The 22,958-nt window shown below is 39.8% G+C and overlaps 3 protein-coding genes across 4 annotated transcripts; 1 reads left to right on the top strand and 2 right to left on the bottom strand.

Moving 5' to 3' along the window:
* Positions 1-6: 6 nt before the first annotated feature.
* LOC103372260 (eotaxin-like) lies at positions 7-1,328 on the top strand. 2 transcript variants are annotated; one of them, XM_008301857.1, is made up of 4 exons: positions 7-103; positions 194-308; positions 889-1,073; positions 1,107-1,328. In XM_008301857.1, exons 1-4 carry the CDS (start codon positions 37-39, stop codon positions 1,133-1,135), a joined length of 396 nt encoding a protein of 131 aa, XP_008300079.1. In that variant the 5' UTR covers positions 7-36; the 3' UTR covers positions 1,136-1,328. The 2 variants fall into 2 exon arrangements, with proteins under 2 accessions (XP_008300079.1, XP_008300078.1); XM_008301856.1 differs by having other exon boundaries at positions 889-1,328.
* A 6,141-nt stretch (positions 1,329-7,469) lies between these two features.
* Positions 7,470-8,443, bottom strand: LOC103372261 (C-C motif chemokine 8-like). Its single transcript, XM_008301858.1, has 3 exons — positions 8,194-8,443; positions 7,971-8,079; positions 7,470-7,828 (listed from the first exon to the last, which is right to left on the bottom strand). The coding sequence occupies exons 1-3, from the start codon at positions 8,258-8,260 to the stop codon at positions 7,702-7,704; spliced, it is 303 nt and encodes a 100-aa protein (XP_008300080.1). The 5' UTR covers positions 8,261-8,443; the 3' UTR covers positions 7,470-7,701.
* An 11,374-nt stretch (positions 8,444-19,817) lies between these two features.
* Positions 19,818-21,686, bottom strand: LOC103372259 (C-C motif chemokine 20-like). Its single transcript, XM_008301855.1, has 4 exons — positions 21,560-21,686; positions 21,340-21,457; positions 20,474-20,551; positions 19,818-20,326 (listed from the first exon to the last, which is right to left on the bottom strand). Exons 1-4 carry the CDS (start codon positions 21,639-21,641, stop codon positions 20,179-20,181), a joined length of 426 nt encoding a protein of 141 aa, XP_008300077.1. The 5' UTR covers positions 21,642-21,686; the 3' UTR covers positions 19,818-20,178.
* Between the last annotated feature and the right edge of the window lie 1,272 nt (positions 21,687-22,958).

Raw genomic sequence — 22,958 nt, 5'->3', positions numbered from 1 at the left:
ACCTCTGAAGGACAAAGCCGAGGTGTAATTCCAAAGATGCAGCTCAGCCTGGTTTTAGCTGCTCTCCTCTGTTTCACCACATGGGTGACCTTCACCAATGCAAGTGAGTACTGCAGAATAGTGAGATCTGAATGTTTGTCACGGTAAAATGAATGGTACCTAATCTGTCTTTTTCTATCTGTGACCTTTTTAGCCCATGGATCTGAGAGGAACTGTTGTCTCCAGTGGTCCACCACCAAAGTGCCAGTTAATCGTATTGTGAATTACACCATCCAGCCTGAAGGCGTCTGCCCCATCAAAGCAGTTCTGTAAGTCATCCTGCAGTAAACTTACAGCAAATATATAAATAAATTTAAATGTAGTAAATTTATTAAGCACTGCAAATCTAACAGTGTCAACAAAAACACCTCTTTCCAGAAAGTGTGTCTGTCATTCCCAATAATTCACAACTCTAGCAGTCAGCAGTTGTCATATGCAACTACTTTTTAATGAGGAAGAATTGTTGATTGTTGAGTAACAGAAACCCTGTCTGGAAAGAGATGCTGCAGTGGTCACTTATGCTGTGGTCTCATATTATGCTTGATTAATTTCCGACTTCTCAGAGAAGCCCAGTGGCTCAAATTTGAGTATAAAAATGTGAATTCAGTTTGAAATTCCTCATTCCTGTTCAAAATTGTAAAATGTCAAGAGCTGAGTGCGCATTAACACTTCATGATGCTGCAGTGGTCACTTTTAAATGCCGATTTTCTGTGCATTGAGCTCGGAAAATTTAAAATCTCAACCAACTCTCTGCATGACTAGATTTTACTAGATGTAAGTGAGACGAAATGATTTTGTTCTAAGTTGAGTACTCCCAGCATGTCATTAACGACTCACAATCAATTGCAGGCTTGAGACGAGGCGTCGAAACAAACTCTGCTCGGACCCGGACAGCGAATGGGCAAAAAGAGCCATGGCGAAGGTGGACAAGGATAGAACGTCGTCGCTGGAGGTGGGACAGAAACAAGAAGGATCAACAGATGACATGACACCAGCAGCAACCGTGACATCAAAGAAGGGATCCAAAAGAAGAGGAAGGAACAGAAGGAGGAAAAACCACAGGAGAGGAAGGAAGGGGCAGAAAAAACGTGCCTGAGAGATCACAAGACTAATCAAAGTGACCACAGTTAACAAATGTTTATATTAAATTTATATATCTGCAATATCTTATATATTTTAATATATTATGAGTATACTTTGTTGTTTTAAGTGTGTGTTTATGTAAAAGAACAATGTACATATTTGGAGCTTTCCTGCTATTAGTTGCCAATAAAATACTTTTCAACTAATTTTGTGTTTGTGTGATAAACAAATGGAACATAATCGGAGCATGGAGACGAATACAAAGCATCAAATCTGGTTCTTAGTAACTCTACTTCTTAGTAGCCTTCAGTGTGTTTACATGCAAATACCAGAAACAAACACGCAGGAAGGAAACCAGCACCAACATACACCTACACAACAATAACAGCCTAGATAAATACAAACATCACAACAACTGCTATAAACTGCAGATATATTCTTAAATGTTGGAATTAACAACAGTGTCAGCTGATTAAGTAATAATATATAAAATGTGTATGTACAGAGATACTGTATGTACAAGATTATAGTTGTGTGCAAGCACCCAAAACAGCTGGGTGACCATTTCTAATGGAACCCAGTATTCATGTTACATGATGTTTGGTGCTGTAGTCCATCAATTCTTGTCTGGCTTCACTAGAATTACAAAGACTGCTGAAGTCTTGCACATATGCTGGGTCCTTGAATGCCATCCTCACCACATCAAACAATATACTCGGCAGCAAGACTTGCATTGCAGCAGCTTATGCAAAACCACAGCGGCAAGCCTGCTGACCTGAATGGCAACTTCATATCAATATTGTGGCCCATTGATTTGTCAAGTGGCCATTACTGCACGTTAGATTCCACCTGACTTATCTACAGCCACTACATAGCAACACAACTGATATTGGCCATTATTTTTTATTTTATTTTATTTTATTTTATTTTATTTTTGACCTTTGACCTTTCTTACCAAAGTGAAGAAAATTGTTTAAATATGGATTTGTGCATCAGTCCAGAGGTGCAAACAAGCGTCAGGTCACCAGGTGTGAACCCGTTAAATACCTGCTGACTTAGACATGATGCCAAGAAGCAGAGTTTCACCAACCAGCCAACAACACGTGACGCCAGCGAGCATGTTGCTTTCTGCAGCATGTCTGCATCGTGTATGAAGTCAACCAACAAACCCTCAAATAGGGGCCTACATCAGGATATCTTCCTCAGCTACCTCAGCTCAGCAACTATCAACTCAAACTGCACATGAAATATTATAGCACCAGTACTTCCATCAGTTATGCAGTATATAATAAATACATAATGAACTCTACATTATGAAATTGCATTGATTGCAGTCATTTTAGATTAGCTTGGGAACTATCACACGGCTGGTTTAACAGTTATGGGTTTATGTGCTTGTTCTGATGTCCAATGCTTTTTTTCTTCCTAAAATAATGAAACAGGTAAAAGGTTTGCAATGATCCTCCTGGTCTACACGAGTCCTGCTTCTGAGCAGGTCACCACTGGCTGTCTATTACAACCCGTTTTTGTATTTTGTTTGGTGCCGAATCTGAACCTGACCTTGATGTGGTGATGTGATGTGCAGAGAAAAAGACTCCGTGATTGCTGTGATAATTATGCAATTTCCCTTTGAGGCATATTGGAAAATGCGAGATACTGCTCTAATTATTTGTTGCCTTCAAGAATGATCAATTTTAGAATCAGTGTGTTTTCTCTGCGTATCAAAACATCTTTTCAGCGTGTTTGCTGTGACGCACACAAGATGCCACAAAAACTGGTCTGTGGGTGACAAACATCGGCGCATGTCAAATATATTACACAAGCCGGAACAAGTTCTTCTACTATAAATGAAGTAGATGAATAATTGCAACTGATTTTTCATATTTTAATATATATTAATGGACAGATGTTGGTGGAAACCATTGCTTAAAGTCAGTAAGAGAGCAAATTCACACTATATTTAAAGGTAAACAGTGGTGTTGTAAACAATGTGAGCATATCTGTGTAAAATTATTGTTACTGGGCTGTGTTTGGCTTCATCTGAAACTGTGGGTCTGCAATACTACGCCAACCACCACATCCTGAACGCTCACTCGAGCAGGTGCATGCTTGTGAAAAAAACGTATGCTAGTGGTGGTCTATCGCAGCAGAGCAGCAATAGGTGGACTGTTTCCTCTCTTCTAAGAACATTGAACACATTGCCATGAAATCTGTCAGCAGTTATGGAACACGAAATGTGTGATAAAACTGCTGACCACACACAAATGTGGGTGCAACCAGAAAAGGACACAGTAGCTTAGAGGAAAGCTTTTTTTGCTTGATGACAAATTGGTATTAAAAATGGAAGAAAATGACCGCGTATGACGTAAAAGGTGTCAATTATAGAGATGAATCTACGATAAATCGTCGAGGACAGCAGTTCTCTTCGGCTCAATGGAGAATTTTTTGCATCTTTCAGCTCGTTGTTTTGGTTTTGCAGCTACTGTTCTTGGGTCTGAAACTGAATCTGGAATCTGAAACTCTTTGTGTGCTACTGGCAGACAACATAGTGAGCATCGTGGAGTATTTAAAAAGCTTGATTCAGTGTGTGCATAAAGAGGAGGTTGTTGGGCAAAACAGGCCTGCATGGATTCCGTTGCATTTAAAGGATGATAGTACGACATAGAAGTTGTTCTGACACTACGAGGGTCATGAAGCATTTTAGAAAGTGTCATTTCTGGGGATGTGCGCAAGAGTGTATTTTTGACTTGGGACTATGATTAGAAGTGACATCTTAAATAAGCAGATAAGTACAATATAATGCCGTGCTTCTGACACTAGCTACGTGTGTGTGTGTGTGTGTGTGCTTGTAATGCACTCTCCAGAAGAGGCTTTTTGTGGTGAAACCATCAGGAGGAAGAAGTACACTTTCATACTGTTTCTCTCAGTTCCACACCACATCAAACTGAAGACACCAAGCTATAGGAAGGTATTTGTCTTCTTGCAACCATTTTCCCACACACACACAATAAAAGTTTCACATGACTTCACGAGGCTTTGTCTGAATCTTATACTATGTGAAAGTATAAGATTTAGACAAAGCCTCATGGTTTCACAACAAAAAGCCTCTTCCGGAGTGTAAGTTACAAGCAGACACTCACATAACTAGTGTCCCAAGCACTGCTTTATATTATACTTATCTGCTTATTTAAGATGTCACTTTTAATCATAATCCAAAGTCAAAAATAGATTTTTTTTACATCCCCAGAAAAGACACTTTCTAAAATGCTTCATGACCCTCATAGTCAACTTCTGTGTTCTACTCTCATCCTTTAAATGCAATGAAATCCAGCACTTTGTAAAATAATGACTCAACATCAACAGATATGCTGATAGAAAACAATAGTTCTATACCACTAGGTTTATACTTGTACTACATATATGTGTTGTACTATCGTCACACTTGTGTTTAATTACAGATTAAGTTGTAGTTTATGTTTGCAGTTAAACGCTTCACAGCTCAGTGTTGCACGTGGCAACAACAGTGGGCCACTAATTTAGTCAAATAGTGGGAAAAACCCATTGCACTGTGGTTCGAGTACACGTTGCATCGACCCGACCTCAAACCCCTCTTCTACTCTCAGCCCCTCCAACCTCCCCCAACTGTAGCACAGTGAGAACGAGTGGTACTTTCTCTTTCAGCCCACACATAGTAAAGAGTGTCTTTTTGAATGCATGTCTGTTTTTTTTTTTTCTTTTTTTAGAATGACACATCACTGCGCTACTGCCGCTAAATGATGGAAACATGCTAACTGAAAGCCCCTGAAGCTTCCACCTGGTCAGCCTGAAGCCCACCATGTCACAGCCTCACAGTGAGGGGAGGTGGAACATGGTGGTGGCCACTAGAGCTGGTAAAAATGATGGAGCAGAGAACGCCACAAATGACTCACACATAGTCGTGAGAAATTAGATAAGCAGACTTTGATTAATAAAATGTTTGTGTTGGAGTTGACATTTTATTTTGTGGTTTTTGTGTCGTGAGAGGGGAATTGAAAGGTTATGGTACGGTTAGAGAGCATCTCTGGGTGACTAAGACTTGTCTGGTGAGACGTGTAATTTTTAATCTATTTTTAAATACAAAAAAATAGAACAGCATGATCCAACATTCTGTCTGCACCTGTAATGAAACCCTGCAGCACAAGCATTGTCTTAAAGAATAAACACTTGCCATAAATACAGTTGTTGTAAAGGAATACCTTAGATCAGGGGTTCTCAACTGGTGGGTCACGACCCAAAAGTGGGTCGCGGACCTGTTCTGGGTGGGTCGCGGACAGCTGGTCAAAATTAAATAATATATAATGTGCGACTTATTTTTTATTTTGACAGGCATGGTAACCATATTTTGTTCGACGTTCATTTTAAGTTTGTGTTGATGTTGGCATGCAAGATGGCAAAGCACAAATATGACCCAGAGTATTTAAAATGTGGATTTTCATACTAGGATAGCCTAATACCCAACTATTCGTTCGCTGTGCTGGAATCGGAATATCAATTTTGATCTCCGAATATTCCTCCCACCTCCCCCCTGCCGCCGCCGCCACCAATACCGATACAGCAGTGTGATGACGGTCGGACTGAATGCTCAGCAGCCGCACACCCCCCCGTCTGAAAAATAAGTCTTAGTAGCCAAAATGCTGCCTGTGCGTCCCACCACTTCCAGCCCGTCGAAGCCTGCGCGCACTCAGAAGTCCGCTGGCTGTCGAAGGGCGAGGTGTTGTCATGAACTTAAATCAGAAATGGCCACATTCCTCTCTGAGACTAACTCCCTGTACGCAGAACTGTTTGGCAACGAAATGTGGCTGCACGAGAGCATCAGCCGGTGGAGCTGTCATGTGATCAGACGTTGAGAAAGAGATGTGGGGAGGTCAGCCTTTCCCACTTGTGGTGCAGCGATGTGATGGCTGAGTATCCATCCCTCACCACTCCTGCAGTTAAAACAATCTTACCATTCAGCTCAACCTGTTGCTGTGACAGTGGCTTCTCTACCTTGGTCCAGCTCAGGTCACAGCAGAGGAACAGGTTGGACACTGAGCATGATCTCTGTCTACTGTCACCCCAGATGCTGAAACTCTAATCAGGAGTAGAGCACCAACTGTCTCATTAACTTCAACAAATGACCTGATTAGGCCAGAACTTTATTTTCGAGTAGTTTTGATATTTATTTTATTCACTCTTGTACATGCACGTGTCATGGTCCTCCTTAGTTTCTTATTAATTTGCTCAAAATGGAGTGAAAACATGTTGTTTTGTGCCCTTTATTTATTTTGTGCAGTTTTGTACATGCAGTGGTCATGGTTCAGTTACTATGCATGGTTATATGCTCTGAAATGCATGTTGCACAGGAAAATATATTGAATACTGAATTCTAAAAAAAAGTGGGTCACGACTTGATGACCATGGGAAAATGTGGGTTCCAGGGTGAGACCAGTTGAGAACCCCTGCCTTAGATGACATAAAATACTAAAATTTCAGATCTGTGCTTTGGGATTATCATATTTTATTTAAAAAAAAATAAAAATAAAAATAAAAAGTGGAGCTATCTTTAACACAGTACTACAGAGAACATTATAGTTAGAACATCAGAGCTGACAGGCTTCTATTAAGGACTCACCACGCTGTGTTTTAAAATAAACTGCGGCATACAGCCGTTTATTCTCCTCTCTCTTATATTTAAATATATTAAAATGTAGCTAAGAATTGGACTATTTTTGGAAAATTGTTGAGGGCAAGTAAAAAATATGTACATTTATTCAAATATTGCTAAAAAGTGCACTGTAAATGTGCCCTGCTTGCCATTTTATACATTCTCTCGGTTACTTTTACAGCCATAGTTATTGGTTATTTTACAAATTGGAAACACATGACGGCCTCGTCACCTTGTTAAAGATTCAACTGCCGACACTAATAGTACATCAACATTAACACACTAATTACTCAATAGTGCATCACTGCTTATGATCTAATAAATTATGTCTAAAAATGTAACACTTATTGAGGGCACTGGGCAATTTTCCTTTTTAGTGAATTTTATTGGTAATACTTCTTAAGTAACATTTTGAAAACAGGAATCCAGTCTAGTCTGTCGAGGCTTTCATGTTACCTCTGAGAAATCTCAACCATCTCCTTTTACTGCTCATCGTCTTAACATCAATGAATCTTTTGTGATCTTTTTGTGGCGATGACGCACACAAACAGAAGAGATAACGACATGAGCAGAGATGCCGAGTCACAGATGGTATAGATTTCCTCTGGACACACACCTCGACAACAATCTATTTTAAAACTTCCAAAACACCAAAACGTAGCCATTACTTTGAGACCATTTTTATTCACCAGTGTACGTTAGTAATAAAATACAATGAAAGTTATTTACATATTTACACTCATGCAGATAAACATCATTTAAATCACATGTAAAAAAAGGAAGATACAATAGAGGTCGTTATTAGTTCATTAACATTAGGTAAGGTAGGGTATAGAAAAACATTCAAAGTCCGTCTTTTAAGTTCAGCAGTGCTAACATTTCGTGTCAGTGTGCAGTCACTGGCGGAGGATTTGTAAGACATGCTGTCGATGCCAGTTCTTTCCGTCCAGATAGGCCATGCTGGTCTGTGTCCACACCACCGCAGGGTCAGAGCAAAGTCTTACTCCGTGGATTGTAGTGAATCTATGGAAATCACAACCAAAAAAAATCAGACATTTAGTGACATGCTGCAGCAAGACGACATGATTATTCAAAACTCTGTAGGTAATTGTGAACTACTATGTGTCAAAAGACCACTTGAAGACAAACTAGTTTTGCGACTTACACCACTGCACGTAAAGGACACGACGCTGGATCTTCTTTGTAGTAACTCCTCAGCTGGTCTCGTTGGATTCTTTTGTGTCCAAATTTGTAACAGCAGTTTCCAATCCCACCTTTGAATAAAAACACAAGATTGACATGTTCAATTACTGCCATAATCCTTACATATTAAATAATACACAAACAAACTAAACGCTCAAGCATTAAAATGTACGCATTGTTCTTACCTTGAGCTGAGGCCGTTGACACCATGATGGCGAGAAGTAAAAGTGAGATGAAGGTGAGACTTGTCATTGTGTGTCTGTAGCTGGAGCAGATGTGAAGTGTAGTCTGCACTGCAAGCTGCTTTTAAAGACCACCAACTCAGTCGACGTTCGTTTATGCTGCTTGCAAGCACGCTGCACCCACAGATGCACTCAAGATTGGAAAGTCGAGTATAAAACTTCCTCCCACAACAGCTCACCAGCGCGGTGCTCGTCCTTCCACACTCATAATGGGTGGTCTGAGGGTGTCAGTGTATTTTCCACTGCAATAGGATGTGGTCTATGTATATATTTAAGATTTGCATTTCAAATGACTACATTAAAACACTTGTAGTACCTGTGCCCGTAATACCTGTGTCTCAGAACACTTTGTCTTACTTATTATGGCCACTAAAAATCATTTTACGACAGGATCAGTGGCTTTTTTAAATGGACCAAAACATATTTGTTGGCATCTTTCTACGCAGACCAATTTTACAGCTAACTTTTAGTCTTTAAAAAAATAAAATAAAATCCTAATAGTTCGACAAAGCAGCTAATAAAATTTTTTGAATTCATGTATATAAACTGTTCAGTTTAGATTTGTTATGAGTCAAAAAAAGATCCACTGGTTCAGTATAAAAAAAGAAAATGTCGTGGGTCTTAAAACAAAACCCACATACGAAAGGAAAACATTTAAGTTGTGATACAATAAAGGTAAATTCCTACAGCGCTCAACTGTTGCCTGTCTCACTTTCTAGCACGGAAGCTTTCTACTGTTGGGTTTTTGAGGTGAGTGTTTCTCTATGCTACCAATGCTGCTGTTCTCATTTCTGCAACCGCAATGCAAGCAAGAGGCAAAATAGATTCGCTCATGTTGACCTCATGGCATTTGCAGGCAAATGTGAGGTTATACACAACAGCACGTATGTAGAGACATGCAGCAAATTCCACTGAAACCCACTTGGTTTGTGGTCACCCGTTGTGTCAAGCGAGGAAAAAAGCATGGCAGTGGAGACATTTCACTCTGTTCCGAAATCCTGGCTGGGTTTCCAGTTGAGTTTTTTGACGGACAGTGTCAGACAAGAGCTAACTTGCTCATGTGGTCAATGTATTTCTTGCTTAACACACTTAAATTACCAAAATGTCCTGCTCAACATCAGGTGACAAGGATTCTGATCCTTTTGAAATATGAACAATTATTCACAATTGAATCAATTAATACTTATAGTTAATGGCTTTAAAGAAGGGATTCACAGGAGACAACTACTTTAACTATATATATGAGTGACAAATAGGGGGAATGATCAACCCAAAGTGTTTAGTAAGATAGCGATAGCTCACCACGCTAAGCTGGTCCCTTCCCGCACCGGGCAACGGTCCCAGGGCTGATAACACTTTGGGCTGCAGGGTGGCGCAGTTGGTTAGCACTGTTGCCTTCCAGCAAGAAGGTTGCCGGTTCGTGTCCCGGTGGGGGCACCGGAATCTTTCTGCGTGGAGTTTGCATGTTCTCCCCGTGCAGTGTGGGTTCTTTCCGGGTTCTCCAGCTTCCTCCCACACAGTCCACAAACATGTTGAGGTTAATTGGTGATTCTAAATTGTCCGTAGGTGTGAATGTGAGTGTGCTTGCTTGTCTGTCTCTAAGTGTAGCCCTGTGATAGACTGGTGACCTGTCCAGGGTGTCCCCTGCCTAGATCTAGTGACTGTAAAGGTCCTAACTGACGATTCACATCGTTTTCATGCTAACCAAACCATTCAGTGACCGTTCAGTGCCGTCAGGGCATCATCATCCTGGACGAGGCCGCTCCCGTCAGGACAGAAATGTTTCATTACAGGATGAAGGCGATCACTCAGAACAACTCAGTACTGAGCCCCTCTAAGGCAACAAGTGGACCCAAATAGCCGCCACCAGAACCATCAGACCCCGTCACTGTGGGGGTCAAGTGTTCAGGTTTTTCCTTTAATTTGTCACCCATCTGTAATTCTTATACCCATGTATGAAGAGAATTAAAAGAAACTCTATATATTTTACAAGGATTAGTTTATTATGTAGAATGGTTGCAGTTTTCCTGAATGTCAGATGGAGCCGGCACACGCAAAGATTATCGGTGAGTAAAAGGAATGGAAATCAGCAACGGTAAAGATGGATGCAAGTCAGAGCAAATATTTCAAGGTTGACTCAGAGTTAACCAGGACAAAGTTTACTGGGTTCTGTGATGCTGAGTTTCATTAAGTGGGGGAATGAAATGGAAGAAATGAGAGTCTACTGATGTGTTAGTTTAATCACATCTGTGTTTAACGCCAGAGTAGTTCTGCTACACTTTACTTAGAAAAAAAGAATGATATGGGGAATTTAAGTGCAGGATGTTGCAGTTTAATCTTCTCTCTCTTTACTGTATATGTTGCAATATGCAGGTTCTTTTTTTCACAGTCAAACTCTGCAAAAACTCTGAGAGATGCTGACCAACAGGGCATGATGGAGGTATCATCTCAGGATTTGGGTTTTCCAGGGAAGCTTTAATACCTGATGCTGAAAATGACCTGCAGTTATGTATCTATTTATCTGCCATTTGTGCAGAATTGCCATCTTATATCTCACCCTTGCTGCTGTGGCTCGTTGGCCTGTGCTTAACACGCCCCAGCGACTATTGGATGCTTCAAACCCCAAACCAGATAGGAAATACTGCATTTGTGGTCAGTGTAGCACAGATAGCCTGAAAAGTTACCTAAAAACATTTATAGCCCTGTGTAACGTTAAGAACATCCTCAATCTATGTTTGCTTGTCACTGCTTTCACATTGCAGAGGGTCTACTTTCTAATTTCAGTTTTATTAATGTGTCTTAACAAAAGGTTAAAATATTGTTGTTAACTTACGTACAAGCCACTGACTTCACTAAAATTACTGGAAACCCACCAAAACTTAAGAGCGGTAACAAAAAAGGTGGCCAATACATTTTCTGCAGGCTTGGTTTTGGAAATTAAAATGAACAAGACTCCTACTGAACATGATTTATTGTATTTAGTGGCTCGTATGTTCGACTCACTAAAGAAAATTTGAATTGTAGCTGTGAAGGGGGATTTCCAGTCCATCACAGGAAAAGTGACCATTTTTTATTCATGCAAATATTTAAAACAAAGCTTTTAGGTGCTTCACAAGATTCTTAAGGAGCCCTAAAGGGTTAAAACTCTTGTTGGTCGAGGGGAAAAAAACTGACTATAAAAAAAGATGATACAGCCTGCTGCAGTGGGTCTTAAGGCATAGCGGACTGTTTTTACCTTTTAAAAAAACCCAACCTTGACACATGACCTACTTGTAGGTAACAGCAAACAGATATGGTTTCCGACTAGTTGGTGAACATAGCTTAGCTGGTAAACAGCCGGATGCCCCCCTTACAGATAGCAAGAGACCAAACACAAAGCTAAAGGCAGTGAATATTGGACTTAGATTTGTCAGGTGGCCAGAAATGCAACTCAGATTGAATTTAAATGTTTCTCTATAACTGCTGGACTTAACTAAGGAACTATTGTAACTTCACCAAATCAAATTCAAAGGTGACAACATATTAGTGTTGTATTCACAGCTTGTTGACACTGCCTCCAATTGGCGACACAAAAATATTGCAGGTTCAACTGTGTAGTTTTTGTGTCTATAAACCGAACCAAAGCTCACACATAGTTGTGACGGATCAGAAAACAGTCATTCAGCTCTTTTTGGGGGGGGTAATAATCATACAGCATTTTACTGTTTTAAAAGCCAAGAAAAAGAAATAATATTTTGAGAGAATTCAACAATTTTAGAATATATGTTCTCAAACTAGTCATTCGTTCTTTCTTTATAATCCTCCTAAGAGAACATAGACATTCGTTTTACAGCTTTATTAACTCATGCATGGCACAGGGCATCACTAGTTTACACGTTCAGTGACACGATGATGCAGACAGGGTGTTTCACTTTTATGCACACGACTCAAATGACTAGTGAGACTGTTTTATTTGATAAAGCAGGGCAGGAGGAGAGATATCGCCCAATAAAAGCTAATCCTGGTTAAAATGAGATTAAACCTCTAAAGTGAGATCAGATATTTCTCCTCAGCTGCAGTGCCTCTGTGGTAATTACCTTGTAGTCAGAAAGGACTGACGGCGCTGTCGATTTTTAAAATGACGGTGTAAGTAGAAATTTTTAGATGGGTCCATTAGGTTTAATTGATTCTATCTTTTCTCTCCTCAATGGCAGTCTGTTATTGCTGCATGACGCTGGAATGATAACAGATACGTCCCATAGTTGTGCCACAAACTGCTGAGTTCTGCGGTGCAATGATTCACTTTAAGGTTGTTCTAAGTATCGCAGCATATTGTCCCGTCATTTGGCAGCAAGTTGGAGCCCATAAAGATAATGATTTTAGAGAAGTCATGACACTGTATATAGCAATCTGTCTGGGTTGTTCAATTTGGCGAGTCCTCATGCGTACACACATGAAAAGCAAACAGTGACGGCAATGATTTCATAGACCAGCAACCTTGATGTAAGATTTTAATAAGAAACGAGTGAATGAGCTGCATAAAGAAGCAGAATTTTCTCTTTCAATTCGGAAATCAAAAATGTTTCTTGGCTTTAATGAAGTCGATCACACTGTTCATGCTTCCTTCCTTATTCTAAGTTCCCACTTCTGCTTCTTACTGACAAGGAATTTCATTCAAAAACACCAAATCCTGTAAAGGAGTTTCTGTGTCAGCTGACTTTAAATGCTGACTCTTCAGTAGCTTGTACATGGCAAGAGGTTTTCTCATGCTTGAATACGGATTATTTTTACAACGTAGTTTTCACATGAGTGGAACATTTATTAGGCCATGAAATGATTTTGTGGCCGCATCTTTTTTCTATTGCAGATCAGATTCTAAATAATATAATGGGTTATCATTGAGGACGTTTATTGAAAGCAACCAACCTAAAAATAGTCCTTATGTAAGAATTGCAACATCTAAAATGACTGTTTGGTGACATTTAACCAAGTAAACTAAGAAAGGCAGGATGAGGAGGTGCAGAGTAGGAGTCAATACTAACTTTCTGAGCTTTCTGAGATCTTAATATCTTATAGTTGAGTGGATCTTAGATTTGACAGGGATTTATAGTAATAGGTGGTCTGCCACTGCAGGAACTCAGGGTAGGCATGAGGTGCCACGCAAGTTTATAGGATCGGTCTGTTTATTGCAAAGTAGGATCTGACAACTTCGACCATGGCAAGTGCACCAGAACAACAAATAATACCTACCTGAGGGCAGTATGGCACATTTACATTGTTAATGGTGATGCTAGAGAGAAAAAGACAATGAGAGTTCAAAGAAAAAAAAAAAAAAAACACTTGTTGATCTCTCTGAGTTAAACCAATCAATAGCTTCTTCCCTTAGTTTAATCAACCAGTACTGAGACCAACATGGCCCCTGAATGTCACAGGGTCAGAGCATACACAAAGGTTCAGGATGCCCTACAACAGCCTGCAAGTTCCTGCAATGGAAACCAGCTCATTGACCACGGTTTCTTCAGCAATTGGCATTTATTGATGTCAAAAGTGTTAGAAGTCTCTCCCAGCGAGGGTGTAACAGGTCATATTCACCTGTGTTTCCTTGTTTTGTTCTCCTCAAGAAGGTTCCTTGCTCTTCGTCTCCTGAAGGTGCATTCAAGGAATTAGAAGATCCTCCACAATGGTGTAGGGGGAATCATCTCTGGGTCATAGGGAGGTGAAAATGTGAGGACACATTGGTTAGAATGATGAAAAGCAACCTTTGTTGTAACGTGAACAAAACACAGAGGATACGACAACTAAAACCTCAGTGTGCAGGTCCAACAGCTGATGCTGTGCTTTTTGTCTTTTCTTCAGTGTTGAAGTCTTTTTACTTGATGCTACCGTTGGCTGTCTGGTCTTGTTATTTTGTTGCTGCATTCTCAATGCATAAGAGCAGCACACATGAATCCCTTGCTGTTTTCTTTTTCTGTTTGCATTACGTGACATGCCTCGATAACGTATCAATACTGAAAACCAAGATCCTATTAAACCCATCAGACACAGACTAAAAATACTCACACAGTCAAGCCCTGTACACACTTCTCCAAAATGAAGCAAAAGTGCTTGTGTTCCTTCCTGTGGGGTATTTTCCAGGCATGTCTTTCTTGTGAAAGTAATCTTTGGGCAGCGTCAAATCATACCGAAAAAAAAAAGAATCTGTGATGACAAGTTCGGCTTCTTTGACAACCTGTTTTTGCAATTATTGCTAAAAGACGCGACATCAAAACTCAACAACACAATCACTGTGTTGTTCGCATTTTGGTGTCATGTATTTATTTCGGTGAATTTTCTCCGGGCTGACAGAAAAACATGATAGGAGTCGCATCACAATCTCATACAACTCACTGAACGTAGACAAGAGTGGAGGCCTGTGATCACTCGGGTGGTTCGAATGCAGTTTGTGTTTGTGCTAAAGTAGGCTGCGTGGAAGAATCTGATTCCTGTGCTTTACCTGTTCACTCGAATCCAGCATGGAGGTGAAAATCTGTCATGGATTTGTAACTGGAGATGAGTTACAGCGATGGAATTTCTAGTGGTCATGAATACAACTCTAACTTCCTCTGAAGGACAGGTTAGTTTAAGAAGAACAATTTCTAATAAATTGTGCTCAAATAAAGCAAAACTTGTAAAATGTATGAATGATTTAACGCAGTCGTTTGTTTTAACTAGTTTGTGTCTTCTGGGAAATAACTGCAAAAACCCACATTCTTGCCTTTTTTTTTGCAGTTTTGTATGAAAATATAATAAAAAAAGTATTTATTGTATGAAGATATGCATTTCTACTTAGTTTTTTTTTTGCTTTCTTTTTTAGCTAAATCCAAATAGTCTCCATGAACATGTCGAGACTTGCAGCTGCAGTGACCGTACATGCAGGGACAAATGACCAAATTTGGCTGGAGGATGCTCGGAAATGTGTGGTTTGCGGCGGAAGGCCTTGGGATCTCCTTCCTTCCCCTTTTCTGCCACTTGGTAAGGAGCATGACCAAAGAGGGCGGATAGAAAGTGAGAGATGGATGACACACTGGGCAAAGTGACCAGCACATGATGCTTCATGTACATTATTGCTGAAGTCAGCAGGGTTTAGATGCAAACATTTTAATGTTTAATGGTCAGACAGAGCTTATATATGGTTTACTAGTCGGGTTAGAGAAGAACTTTGCTGTCATTATAACATGAAGACCCATCAATCCAGTTTATCTGCTCTCTTTTCCTGGTTATTCTGTTTAAGGGTGGAGTATATCCCAGCAACCACAACACACAGAAACACATGCAGTCAGTTTGTACACTTGTCATGTCTTTACACAGAATATGATTAAAATAAATCTAAGAATACTAAACAAAGGCTACCAGTATATGAGTACAGCAGGTGCATTACTTTGTGAATATGTTTTAAGCATCTCCATTCAATTGTTACTTTCCTTTTGGATCATTCCATCTCAAATCATCACATTTTAGCATCACCGCAACAATTTTACTCGACTATCTCTGATTTGCCTGAATTGTTTTTACAAGTAAAGCTACTTGTGAAATTCTAGCTTAATATATCAAATACTTTTTGAGATATATATAAAGGAATAGATTTTTAAATTTTTCATCAACCCACTTTCAGCACGTTTTTTTGGAAGCTGTGTTTGAATCACAGGATCTCAGGACCTGAAAGTCTGAAATGTTCACTGTTATTTCTGATCAGGCCAATGATTTAAAATCAGTAATATTAGACAGGTACAGCAAATAATCTGTAAATAATAGCTGAGTTGAAATTTGAAGAAAACTTTAAAGCAACCATGAAAAAGCCCCGTCTTGGAGCACACATGAACTGAGAATGCAAAAGTGAACTGATGGTGTTTTCTGAATTACATGTGAGCACATTTCTCAAATAGTCAGAGTTAATAGATATAAAAGCAAATGTTCAGAGAAGGTCAAGCAGGAAGACCCTGACCGTTTGAGATGGAATATAATGCTGGGAAAACGTCATAGAAGAGCGTTCTTGAGAACAGCGACGCAGTGGCCTCAGTGTTTGCCAATGCCATGATGAAATTCCGAAAAAAAAAGGAAATGAGCGTCTGTAGCGTCACCCGAGTACATCCTTTCCCCCACCCTGATACGCACACTCTGTCGAAAACCCAGAGACACAATTCGTCCGGTCAGTTTTTCCTGGTTCCTCTTTTCATCGGATAAAAGCTGGAGGTCTGGTCAGAGGAGATCATTCGCCTCCATCTGCCAGATCACACAGTCAGCTTCTGCAAAGGAACCTCTGGAACATCTCACACAGAAACCATGCAGCTGTGTATCAGAAGACTGGCATGTCTGGCCCTCCTCGCCGGGGTTCTGGTGATGGCAGCGACAGCCTCCGGTAAGTTTCACAGCTCTGACGCACCAAGTAGGCAGAATCTGTAGCTCGGTGTGACCATTTGATTTGATTAAATGTTGAATGAAATGTAACGATTTCTGTTGTTTTGTTTCCTGAAAAACAGAAATGAAGATATCAAAGTGCTGCACTGAGGTCAGCGTCACGAACATCACCGCTCCCATCATCGGCTACAGGATCCAGAGGAGGAACCTGCCATGTGTCCGCGCTGTCATGTAAGCATCAGCTCCTCATTTTATGGCACAGAGTGGTGTTCAAAACCTTAATACAGTCACAGTTGTTCTACCGTTTAAATACAAGTTCTTACTTTGTGTCTTTTCTCTACCCAGATTTGAGACCTCAGAGGGAGAAGTGTGCAGCCACTGGAGACAGGACTGGGTGTTTGAGAAGATCAAGGAGCTAGAGTGAGTAGCTGTCATATCAGTCAGTGTCCAGAATGGAGTAATTATTGGAGTTTTGTGTTGTGTTGTTGAGGAATAGCACAAACTACTGTTATTTTAACCATCTACTGTTGGTGTGTTTTACAGGCAGGCCCGCAAAGCAAAGAGGACGACTGTTGCCCCTTCAACCTCCAGTCCATAGGAAGCCCTCCTCCTTCTCCTCCTAAATACCTACAGACTGATATCTTCAAATAATTTAAACAAAGTCCTCTAATTTTATTAATATTTAATATTTAATATTGGCAGTATTTATTTGTTTGTTGGACCATTTTCTTTGTAATTTTATTCCCATGCTCTTTGTGAAACAAGGCTCAACAGAAACTGAAGGTATAAAAATGAAGATTGTCTTGTTTTGCAGTAATTTAAATAAATATTTTGTCATCTATCCACACTTGTCGTTGTTGTTGGTGTATATTGAAATGCAAACCCGGTTTTCTGCATTAGTATGTCAAAAAAATGTCATCTAAACTTCATCTAAGTTACAAATGAAGAGTTCATTTGCAAAAACAGATAACTCAGAAAACATATTTCTTTTGTTGTTTGCTCGAGATAATATCAATCAAACTGAAGTTGAGTGGGTTTGACCCAGTAGAAATGACATGACAAAAATAGAGATAACTTAAGTTTGTTTGATATTGTCTCAGGTAGACGATGGAAAAGCGGGTTTTCTGAAGGTTTGTGAAGATAAAGTTGTCTGTTTTTACAAATGAACTCTTCAAATACATACAAACAAAATGTGCCTAAACAAATGTGCCTTTTTCTATGATACATTGAACATTTACAGTGATGACAGAACAAGTAAATGAATCTCTGGAAGGAATTTGAGTTGTTTTGTGCAGAACTGCCTCAGCTCAGCCGTATTCTGAGGATGTAGGCGGCTCTCCTGAGGTCATTCCACAGCATTGGTTGTTTCTACAGGTCTTTGTACCGAGACCGGGCTGTGTACTTTTATTTTTTGAAAATCATATTTAAAAAATTGTTGTGCTTTATTTCTGCTACATCAGTTCTGGTAGAGTTGCAGGTGACAACTTGTTACCATTTACTCTCTTATTTGGTTAAGGTGGAATGACAATATTGATTTTTGCTGCAGTTTTTCTTATCTCACTTTACTCTTGTGATAAGCATAAGAAGACATATTGTATTTCAAGTATCTGTTATCGACACAGCTTGAATTTATTTATTCTGGTCTCACATTTTTTTTGCAGCTGTCACTAACTAAATCTGAGGATGTTTTTTCAGGTGGAAATTTCCAAAAACTAGCCAAATGCTTGAGGGGTTAAGCTCTGAGTGCTGACTGGGCTGCTCCTAAAGGTCAGATCTCTCTCTCTGAAGTCCTCAGGAGATTCACTTCAGTGTTGAAGGTCATTGTCTTGCTGCATCACACGGCTTCTACTGAGCTTCAGGTGGCAGATAGTTGTCCTGAAATGATCCTGAAAGATAATTTGATAAACTTGAGAAATCACTTTCCTACTAATTATGACAACCTGTTTAGACCACACAGCACACAGTTGCTCTCTTCTTCCTGCTTCACCTTTACAGCATTATTTTTCATTCATTTATTCATTTCATTCATATTTTTCAGCCACCGCTCATTCTGTGCTCCTGGACGAACCGTCGTGTGCATGCAGCAGTGCGCCGTGATTTGTGTAGGGCAGACTCTGGAGCAAAGATGTTAACCAACTCCAATGATTCTTTTCGGCCTCTGGCTTTATGTATTGATTTTTTTCACCTCACTGAGAACTCTGCACTGTGCCGAAGGGAGTCATCTTAGCTGGGCGCCCGCTTCTCAGGAAAGTAACCACAGGAGTAAATCACCTCCGTTAATACACAGTTTCTCTAAGTGGGAACTGATGAATATCTAAACTCTTTGAGATTACTCTGTGATCTTTATGCAAATCAACAATTCTTGGTCATAAATCTTCGGAGTCTTTTTTTTTGTGAGCATGGATCAAACCAGGAGATGCATCTTGAGAACAGCAATATTATTTTTTATACGTCAGACTTTTCGCTAAACCGCATGTCCAGTCTTTGTTTCATTATTTCGGTCCCCAGACTCTAATTATCTTTAGTTGCTATCGTTAGACTAAAGGTTCACAAACTATTTTCAAATGCAAGCTGTGCGTGTTTCAATGCCGCTTTCAATATAGACAAGAACAGCTACAGCAACTGTTGGTGTGTGATTAGTTAAAATAAGTGTTTGTTTATAATTGCATCTCACAAAAGTCAAAAGTCAGCTCTTTCACAGATTAATTCTGCCATCTAGTGGGTGCATATAATGACTGCAGTGCACTTTGCATTAAAGGAGTTTTGTCAGTGAGGGAGTCACCTTGTCTGACCGGGCCACCAACCCCTTGGGGTGTTATTCTGAAATAGCGCAAGAAACTGCCTCCCTGTCACTCATGTCATGCATTTGCATGAGCTCAGAGGTCAGAGCAGCTCATCGAAACATTTCCAGACACCTTCCAGCAGATATGCTGCCTGCATCCTTTTCTAAGTATGGACACGCATATCGTGCCACTAAAATATACACCATCTGGAGCAGCGGTCTACTTGTTTTGCACTAGTTGTCAACCTTAATGTATCCTTCAGTGATGTAAGGGGGTCTCCGTCCTACAGTCAGGTCGTTATGTAGAAGATAAATTACAAGTGCTAATTGCTTTGAAATCACTTATTATTTACTTTCGGTGAACGTTGCGTGACACATTCGAGTGTTGTAGTTTGATTAAATAAATGTGGACGACAGTGTTGGAGTCCATTTATTTATGAGAATTATGATAATGTCTATATTTCAGCACATTAACTTGATTAAGTAGTAGATCCATAGCAGGAAATAAAACAGCGTAAGTGCAAAAACAAGATTTAAAAAGTAGAGATTATTCATTGTAGATCATTTTAGAGATCGTTATAAACATTCTTTAAGTGACAGAGCCAGTAATCTGCATCACTTTTCTTGAACCTGTTCCCCTCTGGTTCCTATAAAGCCTTCATAATGGAGCATTAGGGTCAAAGCTGCAGAAGTAACGAGCGACATCTCGTGCTGAAAGATAATATCCTCAAACATTCCATCAAACCGACATTTCTGCAATAGCCGGGGTTTAGCTAATTAAAGCTGTCTGTGTCGTTGAGGAAGGACTCGGTTGCGGTGTAGAAAGAATCCTTTTCATCAGGAGATGAGGGCTCTTCACGTGGAACCTGTGGAGGTCCACCTGCAGCTGGGCTGGGTTTGGACAGATTCTTCAGTCTTGTACTTTAAAAAACAACAAAAAGTTGTTTTTACTCACAAGGCCCACAATACAAACCCCTGTTCATTCATAAATAAAAAAGTCTTGCCCTGATTTAAGGTCCATGTCTGAACTGAAGCTAGCTGGTGTTTAAAGGGAGTCAAATCTCATACCTGAGGTATTCCAGAGCTTTCTTCACCCACTCAGCCTTCGGATTGGCACAAACCTTCGCCTTACTGTCTGTGAAGAAACTGTAATAGAGAGAAACGTTATCAGGAATGCAAAAAGAATCTTTTTTTTTTCTTTTTCTGAGCAATATGTAGCACAAGAATTATCTTATCTAATCATATCTCCTCTTTGATAACGTCAGTTTCAGTACTGACACTAAACTGTTAACTAATTTTGAGTAACTTCAACAAGTTTTGTGGAAAAATAGTAATTTATTATTTTATTTTTATTTTATTTCTTTTCTTTTTTTTAAATCCAGGTTTTTTAAATGCATCAGTAAATAGTTTTGTAGTAACAAAACTCAACCAAGGATTTCAAAATAAAATGATTTTGTAACTTAAATCTGATCTGAAAAGTAGGAATGAATGCTTTCAGAATTTCACGCTCTTTGATACGTTGTGCTACGGACACATTTGAGTCAGAAAACAAAAAGTAATGAGGTTCAGTGTCCAGCTGTTTTTGAATGTGATTGGATTTTGTCAGGCTTAAAGACTCGACAGAATAAAAACGAATCACATGCAACCACAACTGATTCCAATAGCAAACCAAACGGCTACTGGTTCAGAGTTTTGGAATTCAAACAGCAAAATGTTAAAATCTAAAACTAGTTCAAATTTGTTTTTCAAAAGAAACATCAATTTTGCTTCCCACAAAATAATTACCAGAGTATTTAACTTTTTTTTTTTCCTTTAAAGAATAAAATGCAACCATTAGCTTTCACCAACCCAAACGTTCTGACATGCTGTGACCATCATGTTCAGATATGATACTGAGAAACTGAATTGAAGGCAGGCGGAGCTGGAAGTCTTACATGATTGCCTTGATGCGGCAGAAATCTGTGTCGTTTTGCTCTCTGTAGCCTCTTAAAACCTGGACTGGCAGCGGATCCTTCTGGTATTTTGTACAACAGGATGGTCTCCGAGCAGCCACTGCACACAAACACACACACACATCATTAACAGTTCAGTACAATATCAGATCTACTGTCATTGCATTTGACAAAGCAGTTAAATGTGATGAAATTAGCTTACGGGCAGCTGGAGCTGAACTCAGTATGCCCAGCATGATGCAGAGGAGGACGGTCGTCACGGTGATGATACTTGTAGGAGCCATGTTGACACTTACTGAATACTTGTCCTGTGCACGTTTATATATACTAATTCCACCACTGATGGGGGTTTTTTTTTTCTTTTTTATAAGCTGTGGCTCCTAAATTGGGGACAGGAAGCCCACTATTGCATCATGGCAGACAAAAGCTGCAGACTTTGCACTTTGATTTTCAAATTAAGCCTCCACTGTGCCACTTAGCAACACCCAGATTTGTGTATGTGGGCATGTGAGAGTATCACTATGGAGCTGGTTGCACGGATGCATTGGGTTCATAAAATCTCCTTGGACTCTCATCTATATTTATATTTTCTGGGTTAATAATTGTGTTGTGAAGTTCTCCGTCTACAGCGCAGCGTATTGTAATCACCACACATTCTTCTCTACATTTAGATTTCCCCAATACTCCAATACATGGCTGCGTTTAGCTCTCAGTACATATATCACCTCAGTGTTACATAACATCGTGCCCTTTTATTGCTCCGCACAGCGTTCAACAAAAATGACTGTGATCGCCGCCGTCACAACTCAACGTTACAGCTTAAAGCAGCAGTCAGGGTGTTTTTAGAGAATCAGCAGTCTTGAGAATGTTTTGTGGTGAGAACTGATGGAGTACGAGAGGCTTGTCAAAACCCCCCACTCGTTAGCATGACCTATTTAGTTGCGCAGAAAGCTGACAACTCCAAATCTAGCTCAGCTGACCTAGATAAACGCAACGTCTTCAAGTTGTAAACGCTCTCTTACGTACTGTACATATCAAAAACTACATGTAGGAGCTGTAGATGACTAGTTGTAAAAAATCAGCACCTCCTGCACCATAAAATACTGACAAAGGCTTCTGCAACATTCATGAATGAATTTATGAATTCAGAGTCACTGTGGGTTTTTCCATTTACTCATACGGTGTGTGATTGCATGTGGCTGTGTTGCCAGGTGCTATAGAACTGCTTATACACCTGTTAACTCTAGAGGAGAAAACTCAGATTCTGGAAATGTTCTTACGTGACTTTTAGGATGATACTCCACTGGTAGAAATCAGTGTTTTTGTTTTTTGTTTTGCCCTTTTCACTTCAGGAGTGTGAAGGCCAGCACCTGATTAGCTGATAGGGATTCGGTGTCTTACAAAAGAAGACTTCATCAGCACAAACGCTTGTTATCATTTTCTCTCACCGCATTGAGATGACTTATGTTTGTCTCGCTTGTTTTGTTCAGACAACATGCTGAGCAGGATGACAATATATTGACCACAGCCCTCGTTTATTCTTCCCCTGCAGCTTCTTGGCGCCGCTCAGTTCTCTTTCCTGGCAATATATAAATAAAACG

This window comes from Stegastes partitus, unplaced genomic scaffold, assembly GCF_000690725.1.
Source record: "Stegastes partitus isolate 25-593 unplaced genomic scaffold, Stegastes_partitus-1.0.2 Scaffold1722, whole genome shotgun sequence".
NCBI lineage: Eukaryota > Metazoa > Chordata > Actinopteri > Pomacentridae > Stegastes > Stegastes partitus.
Note: the sequence above shows the minus strand (reverse complement) of the source record. Positions and strands in the feature narration are given on the sequence as shown.